At 43.2% G+C, this 17,064-nt stretch overlaps 1 protein-coding gene across 1 annotated transcript in view; it reads left to right on the top strand.

Annotated features, from left to right (window-relative positions):
* Nucleotides 1–17,064, top strand: part of LOC117752122 (zeta-sarcoglycan-like) — a 31,482-nt gene that overhangs the window by 3,499 nt on the left and 10,919 nt on the right. Inside the window, exons 2-3 of the mRNA XM_034569299.1 lie at nt 5,238–5,432; nt 9,002–9,103. Of these exons, the coding sequence (XP_034425190.1) occupies nt 5,238–5,432; nt 9,002–9,103 (297 nt within the window). The remainder of the gene's footprint in view (nt 1–5,237; nt 5,433–9,001; nt 9,104–17,064) is intronic.

The raw sequence follows: 17,064 nt of genomic DNA on the forward strand, positions 1-17,064 counted from the left end.
ATATGATCGTGAAGCAAATCCACGAGGATGTTTCCAGCTCGGTGCGCGGTCTGCAGAGGAAACAGTTTACAGCTTATTGTAGCTTAGAGGAGCAAGTTGCTGTGGAGGTGTTTGGATTCTATTAATAGAAACCACATGTAATCAGGAACGTAGGTGGTAAACCATGCGTAGCGTTGAGTTGATTTTAGACCCATCTGTTCACTGGTAAAAGTAAATGGGTGATAGACGACCCACAGGCCTGGGTTCCTTTTTGATTGATTGATTGATTGACAGTAGAATTTATCTTCCATACATAAACTGGTGTGCAGGCATGCATGTGAAGAATGGACTTTAGAGTCCTGTCAACAGTGGAGAAAAAAGCTTTGTCCTACTGGGCAGTGACCTGTAGCGCCTCCCTGAGGTATGGAGCTGGCCGAGGGGATGAGTAGGATGTTAGGGGATCTGAGTTTCTTCTTCCTCTTTCATCAGGTTGTGAATCTTTTTGAGTTTAAAGATGAACGATGCATCTCCACTTTTGATCCAGAAATGAAGCAAGAATATCCCCCATGCAAACGCTCGAAAGTCCGGACGATACATACGCTTGAACAATCGGCAGTCAGTCTCAATTAGCATTTTTCCCCCCGAAAAGTTGGAACGAATTTGACAGGACACGCAATTCGTTTAAATTCCCTGCATGCACACAGTCAGACACGGTTGAGCACTCACCATTGCTCTGCCCCAGAAAACAGGCTGCACCTTTGTTCGTTACTTTGGTGTCTACTGCCGCACGTCGCTTCTCAGATGCTTTGGTGACTTTGCTCCATTCTCGTAGCAAAACAACGTAACTTTACTGGCTTTCTTTGGCTCGAGAGAGGGGACGCAATAGGTCGAGCCGATAGTGAGCGCCCTCTGCTGGATCATGAGGCTAACTTCAGAAAGTCTAATGTGATTCTAGACTCATTACAGTTCCAATATGAACTTTCCCCTCCACATTAGAATGGTTATTTCAATTTCAAACAGAAATCACCTTTGAGATATATATCGCTATATATACTGAATTCCTGGTTCGGTTGCCGGAGCTATTCTCAGTTATACTATATGTGATTTTTACAATTCTTTAAAAAGTGCCGACAAGAGATTAATACTTCAGTTTATCATCAGGCCCCGCAGGGTCGTATCACAGTTATCAACTTTAAGTGTCCATCTGTCCCAGCGTTGACCTTTAACTGACCACTAATGATGATCAGGATGTTTCCCCAGCTGCTCCATTAAAAGGTGATAAAAACATGGATATTCCTAAAATGTGCACTCAGTACCTGCGCTGCTTTATAAATGCTTTTACACATTAAGAGGTGAAACTGTCAGGCCGACTACAGCTGACATAAACTGATAAGTGGGATCCCGCCCGGTGTGATGCTCCTGCTCAGCCTCTTTCTGATCAATACTTCTGTTTTCTTAAAAAAGCCAGAGTAGCTTCTCACAGTTTGACATCTCGATCTGTCCGGCGGCGGTAGCGAGCGTCAGCTGTGACCCGCATGCTGAAATGACGGATTGACAAAACACCAGCGGCCCCTTGCTCCATGAATGGCCGAGCTGTAGGAGGCCTGACTTGATCAGGGTAATATATGCATTAACACTCTTGCAAGGAAATCACAGGATTCACACCGGCGTTGGGAACAGTGGGTTGCCATAGAAATTGCAAGTGCTGAAGTTTCCCCTAGCAACAGCGGATTGGAAATAACGTGTCCAGTAGGGGTACGGCTTTGGGCTAGGAGATGGATTTTAGACAGTTTTTAAGTTTTTTAAGGAGATGATCTTGTCTGCCCAGCCTCGCACACGAGCTGCTGTGGTGTTTGTGTGGCATCTTCCTGCGTTGTGGGAAGTTGTAGTAAGTCCTGTGTGACTGAGACTCCGTGCTCGGCCTCTGTGTTATCACCTCTCATAACGCTCTCGTCCCTCAGCTGTGTCGCTGGCTAAATTGGAATCGCTGACATTTCTTGGCCAGTGATGTGGGTCATTTGTAGTCGCTGCAAAGTCACAGCATCCATTTGTGAGACATCTGCCACCGCTCGCAGATGTGACCTGAACTGTCTGAACCACGGGAGCAGTCACTTAAAGGGTGGATTAAGCCGTGAAGCAGCGATTAAGCTGCTGAGGACGTTACACGTGTATCACGCTCCTCCTCCGTGCAGTGGTGTCGGTAATGAGAAGGATTTGGAAACACACTAGGGAAATTAAGCAATATCAATAATTATCACAATATATATAATGTAATTTTCATCAATATAACAAGAGTCCAAACTATATCGATATATTATATATATAAAATGTGTTCGTCATTCTCTGCCCATAAAAAAGAGTTTCCTTCTCTCAGGAGCAAAAATCTGTCTTTAAACTTAATAAGAAATAATAATGTGGCAGTTATTGTGATAATTATCAATATTGACTGATGTGAACGTTTTTATCTTGATACCCTTCCTCAAACAAGTTTGGTTAGTGTATAACATTTTAAAGCCACTGAAATATCATATAATTAAGCCAGACAGATTTCAACAAAACTTGGTGGAAGGATGCGTGATCCAGGATTTTTTTCCCACTTTCGTTAACATTTTTTACATTTTCCTTGGTTTCCTAGAGAATAATTCATGCATGATGATGAAAAAAATCAGACACATTTAAGGAACTGATATCTATGAGTGTGTGAAATCGTTGCAGCTTGATTGAATGGAAGGTGACTGTGGGGCCTTGGTGGAGATATGCGCTCTACTGCTCTGCTATTCTAGTTTTGTTATTGGAAATAATCGTGAGTTGTAGCCACAAAGTAAAATCTCTCTGCCTTTGTTGCCTTTGGTGTTGAATTTCTGGACAGCCTGAAGGACACAAATTCTATTTCTGGCTCCAGCTTTTCACCAGCTGATGCACTACACGCTGCCTCGTACACACAAACAATACGGTTTCACAAAGCTGGATTCAGTGTTTTGTGGTTTTATAATCACACAAACATGTGAACCGCTGGCTCCTCTCGTGAGAGAGATTGATTTATCCCAACAATGATAGAAAACAACGGGCTGGGATTCTGTGTCCTGACCGACCATGAAAGCTTTGGAAAAGTCTTTAGATGCTGAGCTGAGGAGTGTGAGGAGCCGCAAGAGGCTGTCATGAAAATAATGTTCTGATGACACCTGAGGTCAGTGTGAATAAAGCATGTGGATTCTGGCCTGTGTTATAATGTGCATTTCACTCCCCTCTGAGGTGTGTCAGTTATGGATGTGTGCGTTTCATGCAATTATTCTATACTGGCACGATAAATCAATAGTCGCCCCCTGTGGAATGTATTCAGAACTTGTTTGCATGAGCAGGCGCTGTGCTTTGTTCATACACCACCAGGGAGGATGAGTTTTCATCTGTGTTTGTTTGTTGGATATGACCCAAACAGCAACCCATCACATTTTGGTGCAGATACGGATCAGGAATGCGGATCTTTAACATTTTATGAGCGTTTTTGACGTTTTTCAACAATTTCTCAGGGAACAATTCATGGATCTTGATGGGGGAGAAAAATATCTGTCACATTCAGGGAACTGATATCTGTGAGTGTGTTCAATTTGATGCAGCTTTACTGAATGTGAGAGGACCGGGCCTGGGAGGAGGTGTGTCTACTCGGTTCTAGTTTGTTTGTTATCTCTTATGTTTCTGTCAGGTTTGTCTGTTATAAAGCAGGATTACGTAAAAACTACTCAACCCATTTCCATGACATTTAGTGGAGAATAATTCATGTGTCTTAGACGGATGAAAATAATCAGGCATGTTAAGGGGACTAATATTTCATCCAGATCCAAATATAAATCTGGACCTGTAGGGAATTTAAATGTGGCTTCATAAGAGGACAGTTGGGCCTTGGCAGAGGTTTGTGCTACGAGGGCTGGACAGAGCCTCACTGTGAATCCATCAACAGCTGAGCACAACAGTTCAGGGCTCATCCAGCCCCGCAGACCCGTGATGGGGAGTTTCACGCTGTCAGCTCGCGGTCACAACTGGCTGGACAACAACAACACCACTCGCCTCGGCACCCGGACAACCACGCTCGACAGACACCATCCTCTCTGATCTCACATCAGAGCTTGCATGCAACAGCAGCAGCAGCAGCAGCAGCAGCTTTGCAGCAGCCGACAGGCACTTAGTTTCTCAGCCGGAGTGAAAAACACTTCCTGACATCTCATAATTCTCATAATTCATTTCATAGGTGCGGACTTTCGTGCACTGAAGTCGTGGACTGACTTGACGTGGCAGCCCCTTACTATTAGTTTCACACCTAGAAGTGTAGGTCGCGTGACATGTGAAATGTTTTCCCGTGAAAGACTGACGGGCAGCAGCACTATAAAGATCTCAGCCTGAGGGGGGCGGCAAACAGATCGGCAGGAAGCTGCCACTCACTGCAGCTTTCTTTGTGAGCACAGGGATCCAGTCTGACAAAATGTCAACAAGTAATTAGCGTCGAGATACAAAGCAGTGACGTTACAGAAATGAATTTTCAGTGTAAAGTACATAACAAAAACGAGCAGAAATGTCAAGCACCCCGTGTTCCAGTCGTCTAATTTACATGAATCCCTATGACTAGCTCATAAGCGTTTAGATTTAGCTGCTGTTTGTCTTTTATTGACTCAACAAGGAAATGAAAAGCAGGCGTTTACAAAATGTTCCGTCTTCTGGGCCCTTTTATTCCCAAAAGTGATTTCCAACTTGTAATAGATGGATCTTGACGGACGATTCCTCTTTCTCCTGCAGCGGACCGACACAGAAGAGGCTCTATGATTTGGTATCTCTTTTTAATAAAATGCAGTCACCTAAATGACCTTGTCTCTTCTGCACGCGGCTTGATGGATCACTCTGCTACAGGTTCAATGCTGCGACCAGATATCTCAGGACAAAGCAAACAAAATGGAAAATTCAAATTCTACCAAAAGAAATCAGCAACGCTTATTCAGACTTTTTTATTTCCTAGTGTGTCACAGGTTGAAATCCTTGTCTCGGTCCATTTAATTACCAGGCATGAATGTTTCAGGCGGTTTTCATAATGTGCTTTCACCTTCTGTACTTTTTTAGAAGTACCACTTTTCCAATAACTGGGCCGTGCCTCAGCTCGGAGTCATCTTTAGCGATAATAACCTCTTCCAATGTGTGATTGTGTCTGTTCTTGTCAGCCTGCGAACATAAAGCCTCCTGTGTGTGTGTGTGTCTCTTTGATTTTTTGGCCCCAGATCACCCAGGAGCAGTTCATCCTCGCCTCCCAGTCCCTGCACCTCCAGCGGCCGGGCTGCGATGCCGTCTACCCGGTGGGCCTGTACGGCTGGAGGAAGAGATGCCTCTACTTCTTCCTGCTGCTGCTCCTGGTCACCATGATCGTTAACCTGGCGCTCACCGTCTGGATCATAAAAGTCATGAATTTCTCAGTGGTGAGTGGACGGCGGGGGGGCATCGTCCGAAATGAGCCTGAGTCAGTTGGGAAGGTGAAGTTACGAGCCTGGAATTTAACTGTCGAGATTATTAACTTAATAGTGTGGAACACATTAAAAAGACCGATTGCGCTCATTTTCAGACATTATATTGTCATTGTGAGACTCCTAGAGGAGCTCTGCAGGACTCCCAGCCCAAAAAACGTCTTCATCTCAAACGGCCTGTTACGCACAGCCACACAGGCAATATTAGCCCAGGCCTCCTACCGTCTTCTGATTGGTCGAACATCTGGAGCACACCCAGCGATTGTTAGCACCCTCTCGTCCTCTTACAAGCGCGGAGGTGTGGAAAGCAAACTGTAAATCTAAGAAACAAGTAACGTTCAACACAAAGGCCGATGTTGCTATTTAAACGTTACTCTACTGTTGTCACGCCACCTAGAGTAAATTTGTGTGTATGCTGGGTTACGTGCCTATAATGTTACTCAAGTAATGAAAGGGACTGTTTTTAGTGAGCGAGTTTTGTTTGGGGCAGATGACAGATGATCCCTCGTCAGAAAGAAAAATCTTTGGAACCTATCGTCCAGAGGAGGGTGACGATTATTTTTTCCATATCATCATATTATCTTACAACACATCTTATATGGGCAATCATCCATCCATCCATTTTTCCATCCATTATCTATACCGCTTATCCTTTGAGGGTCATGGGCAGGCTGGAGCCAATCCCAGCTGACATTGGGCGAGAGGCGGGGGACAACCTGGACATTTACACCCAGTCCCCAATCTGCATGTGTTTGGACTGTGTGGAGGAAGCCACAGCAAACCCACACAAACATGGGGAGAACATACAAAATGCAGAAATGGCCCCGTTTTGACTTCAGGTTCAAACCCACTCAAATCCTCTTGCTGTAAAGCTACAGAAAACAATAACCACTGCCCCACCGTGCCGCCCTAATATGGACATCCAATTAGGAACGATAACATGAATTTCTGTATCTACAGAAGGAAAGTTTCTTTCTTTCTTTCTTTCTTTCTTTCTTTCTTTCTCTTTCTTTCTTTCTTTCCGACAAATCCTGAGTTCATTCTCGCAGGCCCATTGAAATGCGTTGGAGGCACCATCCCTCGTGTTGAGTACTTTGTCTCGTCTGGATTTGATAAAGAATTAGAAAGGACTTGGCAGCGGCGCCGGCTGACACACAACACACCAGAACCAAACAGACAGCTGCTGCGAGCTCCTGTGACATTTTCGGGGACAATGCACACAATTTACCATTTTGCCAACAAACTCCCAGCGGCAGCATCCTCCCTCTGTGACGGGCGCGTCCCCCCCGACTGTTGCTATCACTCCTCCGCCGCTTCGCCTCCCATCAATCTGTGTCACGGGTAAAAGACCTTATCAGTGCCGTTGGTGTCGCCCTAGAAAATGTACCTCACTGTTCACCCCCCCATCTCTCAGGACTCGGCGAGCTCAATAAGGAAGCACGAGCCAAACTAGACCCCTGTTTATTGGTTTGATATTCAGTTGTTATCAGCTGTACTGTACGTCAGAATGACTGAATGTGAGATAGTCAGGGAAATGGGGGACAAAGGGGTCGACCATCTCTCTCACTCACACACTCTCTCACACACTCTCTCACACACACACACACACACACACACACACACACACACACACACACACACACACACACACACACACACACACACACACACACACACACGTATCTCTTATAAAAAGCTGCCAGGGAACGTCAAAATTTACCATCTCACCATTTCAGGCAGGACAGGTTTACGATCATCACTCACAAACCTGATGATAGCAACAGCCTGAAAGCGTTGGATTTGGTAGTGAAGGTTTTCTCTAAACTGAAAATGCCACTCAAAAGGTCTTAAAAGAAATAATTGAGTAATTTGAATTTTTTTAGGCTTAAATATGTCGAACCCTCCTGCACCTCCCACCCACTCGTCTGACAGCGTGTGGCCGACTCTTCCCACCCACCACATCACCTCCACTTGTCGCACACGTCTGGCCACTGACATACAAAGACCTCCGCTCCTCCCCGCCCACCTTCCTCTTCCCCTCTGTCCTCCCATCATGACCCCAGTTCAGTCCCGGCTCTCGACCACGTACGACGGGGCTCACCCGCTGCCCTCCCACTCTGTAATTCACCATTTGCGCTGCTCGCATTTGTGAACTCTTCAAAAACGTCCCTCTGGGCCCAACTGTCCACGCAACGCTGCCCTCAAACTGTCCAACAAAACCAGGCCCTGGATACAAATAAAAATAAGTTGCAGAATCTTTCCTCATTTTAAAACACTCATTTTTATGGTTCAATTTGCTGTTCACCAATGGACCATTATTATTTTTTACAGTGACAGCTGTCATGACATTTATAACTTTATAGCTTTATACATTAATGCAGCATGAGGTCTGCACTAAAAGTACATGGTTTTAAGCTCAAGTGCCCATTATATGGCATCTTCAATGGTTCCCCAGTCTGGACGACTAGCAGCTCCACGCTTCCCAGACCTGAAAAGCAAAGACCTGAAAACTTTGCTGGGTCAAATTGGTGTTTGTGCATGTTTTGGAATTTAGCTTTTCCATTTACGTCTATATGATATAAAAATGAAGAATCCATCAGGTCAGCGAACATCACATCACATCTGCATTAAGTGAGTTTTATTGTAATTATGAGGTAATCCGCTGCAGAAAACTGCCCGCAATGAAAATTTAATAAAGGTCAATGCCCAAAAGAATTAATTTTCAACTTTCAAATATGACGTACACTGCAGTAGATTACGGCTTGGGTTGCATTTTTCGGTCCGAACCCGAGAGAGAAGCACCCAAACGCGTGCAGTAATGTAAGGCCAGGATTCACTGAGCTGGAACTGAGTGAATGAAATTCCATTATTATGTTGTTGTGTTCAATTTCTCTGTAAATCACAGAAGAGCCTGGAAAACATTTCTACAACCACCACTACAACTCCCAACACCGGCTATAATAACAATAATCATTACAGTAATGTTCATATTAAGCCGACTTGTGTGAATTTACATGAGCATACCGCTCTCTTTTATAATTTACATGAATCTCCTCAACATTCACATCCACGGCCGCCACATTAGCCTGGCTCTCCTCGCTGCATGGCGCCTGTCACACCGACACAGCTGAGTGGCATCGTCTCCTCCATGTCATGTCCTACTTCCTCGCTGTCACTCACGCAGCAGCTCTTATGCGGCACGGCTCTTAATGGGCGACTGTGGCTGCAGAGCAGGTCGTCCACTAACCAGGAGATTGGCTGTTCCATCCCAGTCTGCCCCGATCCGCGTGCCAAAGTTTCCTTGGGCAAGACTCTGAACCCTAAATTTCCCCTGACGGCTGTGCCTGCAGTGTGTGAGTGACGTGTGATAGAGAAAGTGCTTTCTCTCATCAAAACTAAAAAAGCGCAAAAAACAGACAATTCAAAGCTACGGCAGGATTCCTTTTTTTGTCATCCTTCTGAGAGGTTAATAATCATTTGAATAAAAATCAGGAAAGTAACATATCTGACTGATTCTGTTTCAGGATGGAATGGGAAACCTCCATTTAAACCAGGACGGGATTCGCCTGGAGGGGATCTCCGAGTTCCTGCTGCCTCTCTATGTGAACGAGATCCAGTCCAGAAAGGTAAGTTTCTCTTCTCACCATCTTCCAGCCCGATGATCAATATTCCGTCGCACTAGCAGTGAATGATGAAGTACGAGAAATATCTCCCACAGAGACAGAGCTCCCCAGAGCTGCAGACAAGCCGATATCAAGCCTTCGCTTTTGAGGAAGTTGCAATCAATTCTTTAACAACAGGGCCAACATCCCTCTGCCTTGATGATTCTTTGATGCTATACCTTATATTTGTGCCTGGATAGAAGAGATTCAACTCTGTCCACATCTCCTCTGCTCGTCGTCCTCCTAATTTCCTGTCACCCCACAACAGCGCACTATCGGGGCCTCCCATCGGCAGGAAATGGGCAATAGGCTGCCTCTCGGCTCCTCTCGGGCCACATACAACCCTACAGGAGATTACAGACGATTACAGAGGGGAGACCAGAGTCCCCCTGCTGGATTTCCAATCAAGCCCACGCGATAAATTCCCCTCTTCCACTTCCTCCCCTTTCTCCTCTTTGATGTTTAGTTGATTAACCAACACAGCTCCGGCACAAAGTCGATCCAAGCGTCCTTCTCCCACACGAATCGCAGACGCTCAGTTGGATCATCCCCTTTTTCAGTGATTAGGCACGGTGCAGAAAGCAATTTCAGGCCCTGGAAGCTGGGACTCCATGTAAATTTGTTTTTTTGAGCGACGTCGATGGAGGAAGTGGCTCGATCGTGGGAACAATTTTCCACAAGCAGATCGAGAAACAACTCGGAAACCGGCCGCTCTTGCGCTTTCATGTCGTGGTCGGAGCTACACGTTGATTTTAATACAACACTCGTGCACTTCAGCAGTAGCAGACACCTCAAGGCCGAAGCAGACGCACAAGCCGAACACTGGACAAAGCCAATATCTCATCCCCCGGTGCAATACCACCTTGCAGACATTTTTACTGTCTTGTTTTACAGACAGGCTGTGCAGTGGCGCCCTTATCTACCGGCACCAGAGATATTTGCAGGACAAAAATCTCCGTGGGTCACTCGATATTTCTCACCTGAGGAGATATGTCAAGCACCGGGGGAGCGGGGATTATCCAATGAGTTTACAGCACAGTGCCCAGTGCTGTTCTTCACTCCGATAGCCACCATTGATCAATAAGCCATTACCGCATAACAGCAGTGAACACTATAATGCACCAGAGTTATCCAAAAATTGAATATAGTATGGTTTTTTTTTGGAGCGTTCAAAGCCCAAGCTGCCATACGGCCAAGTAGCTGAACTCAAAGGAGCTTTCCTTTTATTTCTCGCAGCTCAACCAGTGCTTTGAATCTTCATCAATGGCTGAAGCCGTAATCTGTGAATACCAAGTGGAAACAGCTCCAACAGAGTTTTCTGTTTTTTTTGTTCTGGCAGCAAATAACAAGCAGAGCAGCCCTGATTTCAGCAGCGCTTTCAGTAGCATGTTGTGGTAACTGTTCATATGTGGTTTAAGCTGGAGCCAGAAAACACATCAAATGTATTCTGTTTGCATGTCGAGATTAAAAAGGAAGTTTTTTTTCAGTGAAGCCAAACTTTTATCTGAATGAGAATATCTGCTTTCCGATGCATTTGTAATTTTCCGTCTCCGTGTGTAAAGACAACTGTAGTGTTTCTGATGCATGTGGCCACACTTCAGAATTATCGGTTCAGTAAACTTCCATATTTCATCCTCGTTTATCGCCGCCCTGTCAATTGCACCCAAAATAAATAAGAAAGCAGAGACGCTGTTAATCATGAAGCCAAAGTGTGAGCTCAAAATCTGTATGTTGTGATAATAAATATGCAAATGAACCCACATAAATATCTAAAAATATCAAAAAATGAAAACACAGAAAGTGATTAAATGGAACAGTTGGATGATTTGAACATAAGAGAATTGTATTTTTACAACATATACTAAGTCTATCTTGTTTAATATGGGTAAAGAATTTTGCACATAACATGTAATACCCTATCCAGGTATTATCCTATTATGGTCAGGGGGGTTATTATTTGACATTTTTCTATGCGAGAGATCAGGATTTACAACCTCCTGTTCAGCACTAAGCAGCCGAGAGACATGGTGGTGACCAAAACGGAGTGATTTTTTATATAAGCTTTAGGTTTTGTCTATAGTCCAATAGGATGCAGAGGTATATTTAAAAAATGCATTTTTAAACTATTCACGTTGTAATTTCATGACATCATTGTGACTTTTTCATAGTTTTATGATCAATACAAGCTTTATATCGTCTCCGGGCTGCAGCTTCTAGTTAAACCAGAGCTGTCTGTCACAGCTGACAGGCAGATAGATGAAATCATCTGTATATTATTTTTTCATGCCCAACGGGGCTTCAACTATATACATTTCTATCCATCCATCCATCCATCCCTCCTCCTGTCAGCTCCTACAGAAAGCTCAGCGTCGCAACAATTGAGTTTTTATGCCAAACAGAAGCTCCATTTGAGAAGCATGAAAGAGATTTCTCTGGACGACCTTAATGTTAAATGTTAACACATAAAAATTTCAAGCGCATTATTGCCACACAGCAGCTCCAATTACATGTGTGAAAGCCGAAGCGCATCTATAATTTGCAGGATTCAGTTTGACACCGAAAATTTCACCAATGTAAAAAAAAAAGCCACAGAGCGACTGTAATTTCAGGCTTTTTCACTGAGTCACACTCGAAACTTCACCTTTCAAAGGTACATGGCATCCATAATTGTAGGAGTCTTTCACTTTCAGACTCTTGAAATTCTCCATTTTACGTTTCTGTCCAACTTGATGTGTTCAGTCCTTTGCAGCTTTCAAGTTCTCTTGTTTTTATTGACCTATAAAGTTTTATCACAGTAGTTTTGAATCTTTTTGAATGAAGAATACGTGTGAGTCCCTGTTTGCTTTATGCGTAAAAGTCATATTTCATCTTACTGTTCGGATGCATTGTTTAGATTCCCATTAGATATCCTGCAAAAGACGACAAGCTCTGGGTTTCGGGACTTGTTTTTTAGTTTAGAGTAAAACTTAAGGACACCAGAGGTCAAAACATAGATCTGATGAGCAGCGGGGACATTTTTCACAGAGTGGTCAGTCCCTTCAGAGCGCCGCTGTAAATCCATGTATTCCAGTGGATTTAAATTACGGCCTGTTGAGATGTGAGTGTTTTTTATTTATGTTCAGAACAACAGGAGCTTGTTTCGCTCATTGGTTCCTGCTGTCTGCTTGAACCTGTGCAGGGGGAAAGAAAGGAAAATAGCTGCTCGAGTGGTTATTTCACTTGCAGAAGTGGCCTTTGATTTGCGGAGATGGTGATGCAATTAACAGTAGGTGGACATACAGTGTATGATTTCTACAGACGTATAGATTAGTTTTTGTACTTGCTGATATGTGGTCAAAAAAGTGCATATCAGTGCCTTTGTATTTTGCTTGTTTTTAATGGGGTCTAGTGCTTTAATCATGGGTTTGTTGTAGTTAGTTCTGATGGTATAATGCACATGAATTACAAGAGGTCATTTTATTTTATTTCAGGTTGCCTTGCCTGGCTCGGGATAACAGATTATTGATTTAGATTAGAAATAAGTTTATGCAGCAAACTCATTTACATTTACAATATTTTGTCTGTTGACAAACGAGCACTGTTCGCGATCAAATGAATAAACAGGAACTCAACATATGACTGAGCATTTGGGTTATTCCGTGTCAAATCATCACACTTTTGTTTTGCACTTTCACAGATTTTAATAAAAAGGTGTCGTGCTGGTTTGGTCACATGAGAAACCTACAGAACCAAAATTGGATGTTCCTGTTCTCATATCTTTTAAAAGCCCATTTCCAGCTCCATTATATAAAATGAGCGTCTGAAGGAGCCCACATGAGAACGCAGCAGGGAGGTCCTCGGCAGGATCCCCCGCAAAGGCGTGATGATGACGTTTCTAAACACGACAGACGAAAAAAGTGAAAACACACAAAAAGAATACAAATATCTCACGAGAAAAAGTGGTGCCCTACCCATAGATACACGGATGGAGATGTTAAGAGCTTTTGATGGTATCAATCCTCTGGGGATTATGTCGGAAATTGGCTTTACACTCCTGCGAGGATCACGGAGGCTTCTTTTTAAAAATGATTTCAAACAACTTTATTTACTGATGGCCATCGGGAGGTGAAGACGATTTTAAACTGATAAGATAAAACGTGTTTCAGGAACAACCAACCTGACCTTTAAAGTTGAATTGCAACAAAAAAAACAACCTAGATTTTAAAAACATTATGTTATTTGGCTCAAAAGTGTGATTTGCATTCTGTCTTTGTGTTTCAAATAAACCCACGAAAACCTGATAAAATCAACATCACTACATTTGATTGTCGCTGTTGTGTTACCGTCTGCGTCAGTCTGACAACAGTGTGGTGTGAGGCAGCACGGTGCCCAGATACAGTTCATCAAATCTCTGCCGTTCAGACTGTTGGCTCACGTTATCGTCTCCTGGGACCCCGACTGATCTATAAATAGCATCAGATGCAGGTGTATTTTTACTGGAGAGTGAAACTTCTCCCTCACTACTTCTCACTGTATAAGACAAGAGTGTAATGAGGATGAGGAGCGAAGCCGTCCACTTGTTTAATTCTCTAAAATTATAACTTCTCTGGAGCAAACTGCGGCAGCATCTTCAATCTGAGTTTGCACAAAGCAACTTCATTTGGCCACAGTATTAGTACACGGAAAAAACAAGGGGCCTGTTAATATGAAAAATATTTAAAATGCATGCAAACATTTTCCTCTAACCGCCTGTTCCCTGCTTGCAAAGACCCCGCCTGCGAGGTTTGATATTTGAAAGAGGAAATTAAGACATAATAAGCGCACCTCTCCTACTTTTTTTCATTATATTTACTTGTTCAGCTCAGAATCCAAATTAGCTTCTGGCACAACAGCTAAATATAATTAAAATTGAAATATATTTATGCAAATATTTGGTTGGGATTACAGTTAAACCCGGAGCAATGTTCTTGATCTGCGCTTTAAATGTCTCTTTTGGGTTTTATGAACACCCAGTCGCAGAGAGACAGGAGGTTTCTTTGTTTTTTTCCAACCGTTTCATCGCAGCCGTGCGTCGTGCTCCTACTTTGAGCCGTGATGTTAGTCATTGTATGCAGGGCGGCATCCTTTGCCTTACAAGCAGCCGAGGTAATTTCTCAGTCTGATGGGGCCCAGTGCACGTACAACAACAAGCTCCATTTATGTGCCTTCACTCTGGTCCGCGCTTGACCTTCCTGAGCGGGCGCAGTGACTAAAAAGCCTTTTATGTAACCCCCACAGAAGTGTGGAGGAGAGCTGGCCGCGTCTCTGTTACAGCCCCTCGGGCAACAGTTTAAGACCTGTAAACTCTGTAAAGGGATACTTCAACTCGATAACTCGCATTTCTTCACGATGCCCTGCCTGCTGTAGAACGTCTGAGTTCATGATGCGCATTTATATCGAGGGAGGAGCAAGCAGGGAATGAAAATGCAACGAACGACCTCTGCAAAGTTACACACCGAACAAACTTGAGATGATCTGCTGCAACAATGTGATGCTACAGTGAATCAAACCCATTAGACTCCATCAAAGCAAAACTAGATCAATGTGAAACTACATATATGTTCCAAAAATAACAAATATCACAAAACGGATTATTTTTTATACATAAATATGAATAATGTAGAAATAAACGAGTTGGAGAATTCAGTGGATTTGCTCGTGGAGGCTTTGGTGTAAAGTGCAGCTTCAGCGACAAATGTAAACTGTCCTGACAGCGCTGACCTTTCTGGAAAAACAAACTGGAGATTCCAAAATGGACGACGCCATCTCCACAAAACAGATGCCGCTCAGTTGGCAGTTAGTCATCAGACACAAGTGTGTGGTACAAGCAGTTACCCTTAAATTAACTGTTAATGCAGCACAAATCAATTATTTTACATCAAGAATAAGTCAAATGACCAAGCATCACACACCAGGCAGCAACTAGCTTGTGAACATAAGGGACCATTATGAAACTAAAGAGCGATTTCCCAAGAGATGGTGGAGACCCAAACAAAGCAAAAAGGAGAGTGAATAATAGACTTTTAGAAAAATGTTAACGTGATATCCAGTTTCAAAATTAACATTATCCAACAATGTGGAATATATGTCTTGGGCTCTGCTGCAGCCATAAAAATACATATGCACTTGCACAAATCCACATTATGGAACAAACATCGCAAATACCCTAAAACCATAACATGGTACCATATTGTGTGTACCTGTCCATATTGCAAATATATGTACATATACACGCGGATACACTTGCAAGTAGTCACCGTATAAACTTTGAGTGCAACCTGTGACACAACATACATCATTGCACACTTGAGTCAATGGTTCTGATTTTGACCCCAACATTTTCTCTTTCCATGATTTGTAACCCCAATTTGTGGGCTGATCCGTTTATTTTTTTTAAATTATTGGCTGTTCAAAACAACAAACTGATATTAAAATATGAAATAACTGCTCAAAAGAAGGGACAATATCGATAGTTGAAGGTTTATTCTGCAGAGTAGAGGTTAGCAGTAGTCGTGGAAATATTAAACAGACCAAGTGGTACCGTCTGAACATTTTATTTACAAGTTAAGGTCAAATGAACAATATCTAATACAACAAATGGTACACAGGTGTGTGACAGGTAAACAAAGAAAAACTACAAACAAGATGGCAGAATCTAAATGGCGTCTGGGGCCGTTTGGCTGCTGTGTTTCTTAGTTAAGGTCAGTTGGTGTCAGGTGTTAAAAGACGGTAGCCACATACAATAACCATTACTCAATGTACAAGGAAGATGGAACCTACTAACATGAACTTAACCTAACTATGAACAGACAGCAATAAAGTTTAATAAATACCAACCAAAGTCAATAAAAGACACTGACAAAGTTAAACTGTGCTTGGTTGCACTCTACGAGGTTGCATTACCAATTCCATGGAGGAAGAGGAAGATGCTTTGTAAAGTTCTGCTTTTTAAGTCCAGTGAGTCTCGACGCCAACTTTGCTTTGTGGCTCCTGTCGCCTGCAAAATCATCCGGCAAGACTTTGTGTCATAGCCGCTGGTGGTAAATTAAAACTTGTTCACTTGTGGTTCACCCGCAGGCAGAGCAGAGTTGTGGCGCAGTGCTCTGAGCAGGCCTGCAGGGAGGTCAGCAGCTCCGCTAGTGAAGAGCAGAACGAGAGAGTTGAGTGTGTCTCCATCACCAGGAGAATCAGAGAGGCTCAGGACAGAGAGAGCTGGGGTGCTTATTGGTGGCATCTAACTATCTTGTGGTTGGGTACAAGGGCAGAGCTCACAACCCGGGGTGCGTTCAGCACCGACAAAACTAAGCAAAACGTTAATATATATGTAAACGGTTATGATACACAAGCGTTGCAACTATAGCAGCGGACATTTTTGGAAGTCTCGGAGGTAGATGACTTGTGTTTATACTTTAAAATACGCTCGATGTTACAGTCTTTGCCGTCAGTTGTCGTCTGGAATAGCAGAAAACATCAGAATCACGTTAAAGGAGAATGCGGGAAACTTTTAAAAACACGAAAACATACGTTTATGGAAATCAATACATACAAAAACCCATATCCAATTATTAGCTAATTGTGCTAATTAAGGTAATAAAATACTGGCGACAAACATGTCTTCTAACATCTTCAATTGATGCAAACTCAAAGAAGGGAGAGAACTAGAATCCATTGTGTTGCACTGCCTTTTTGATACTGCAGGGTTTATATACAGGTCTGATTGGCCAACACCTTCGACACACTCACATAAACCTTCATCTAATAACACTCTACATACGTTAAATTTATTCTTTGCTCCGCCATCTCTTAACTTTTTTAAAGAAGTAAAGACAACTGAGGTGAAAGAGTTGCAGAGTTAAAGCCTTGTTTGCATGCACACAGTGACACGCACACGTGCCATCATTCAAATG

The sequence above is a fragment of the Hippoglossus hippoglossus genome, chromosome 18 (genome assembly GCF_009819705.1).
Source record: "Hippoglossus hippoglossus isolate fHipHip1 chromosome 18, fHipHip1.pri, whole genome shotgun sequence".
Classification (NCBI taxonomy): domain Eukaryota; kingdom Metazoa; phylum Chordata; class Actinopteri; order Pleuronectiformes; family Pleuronectidae; genus Hippoglossus; species Hippoglossus hippoglossus.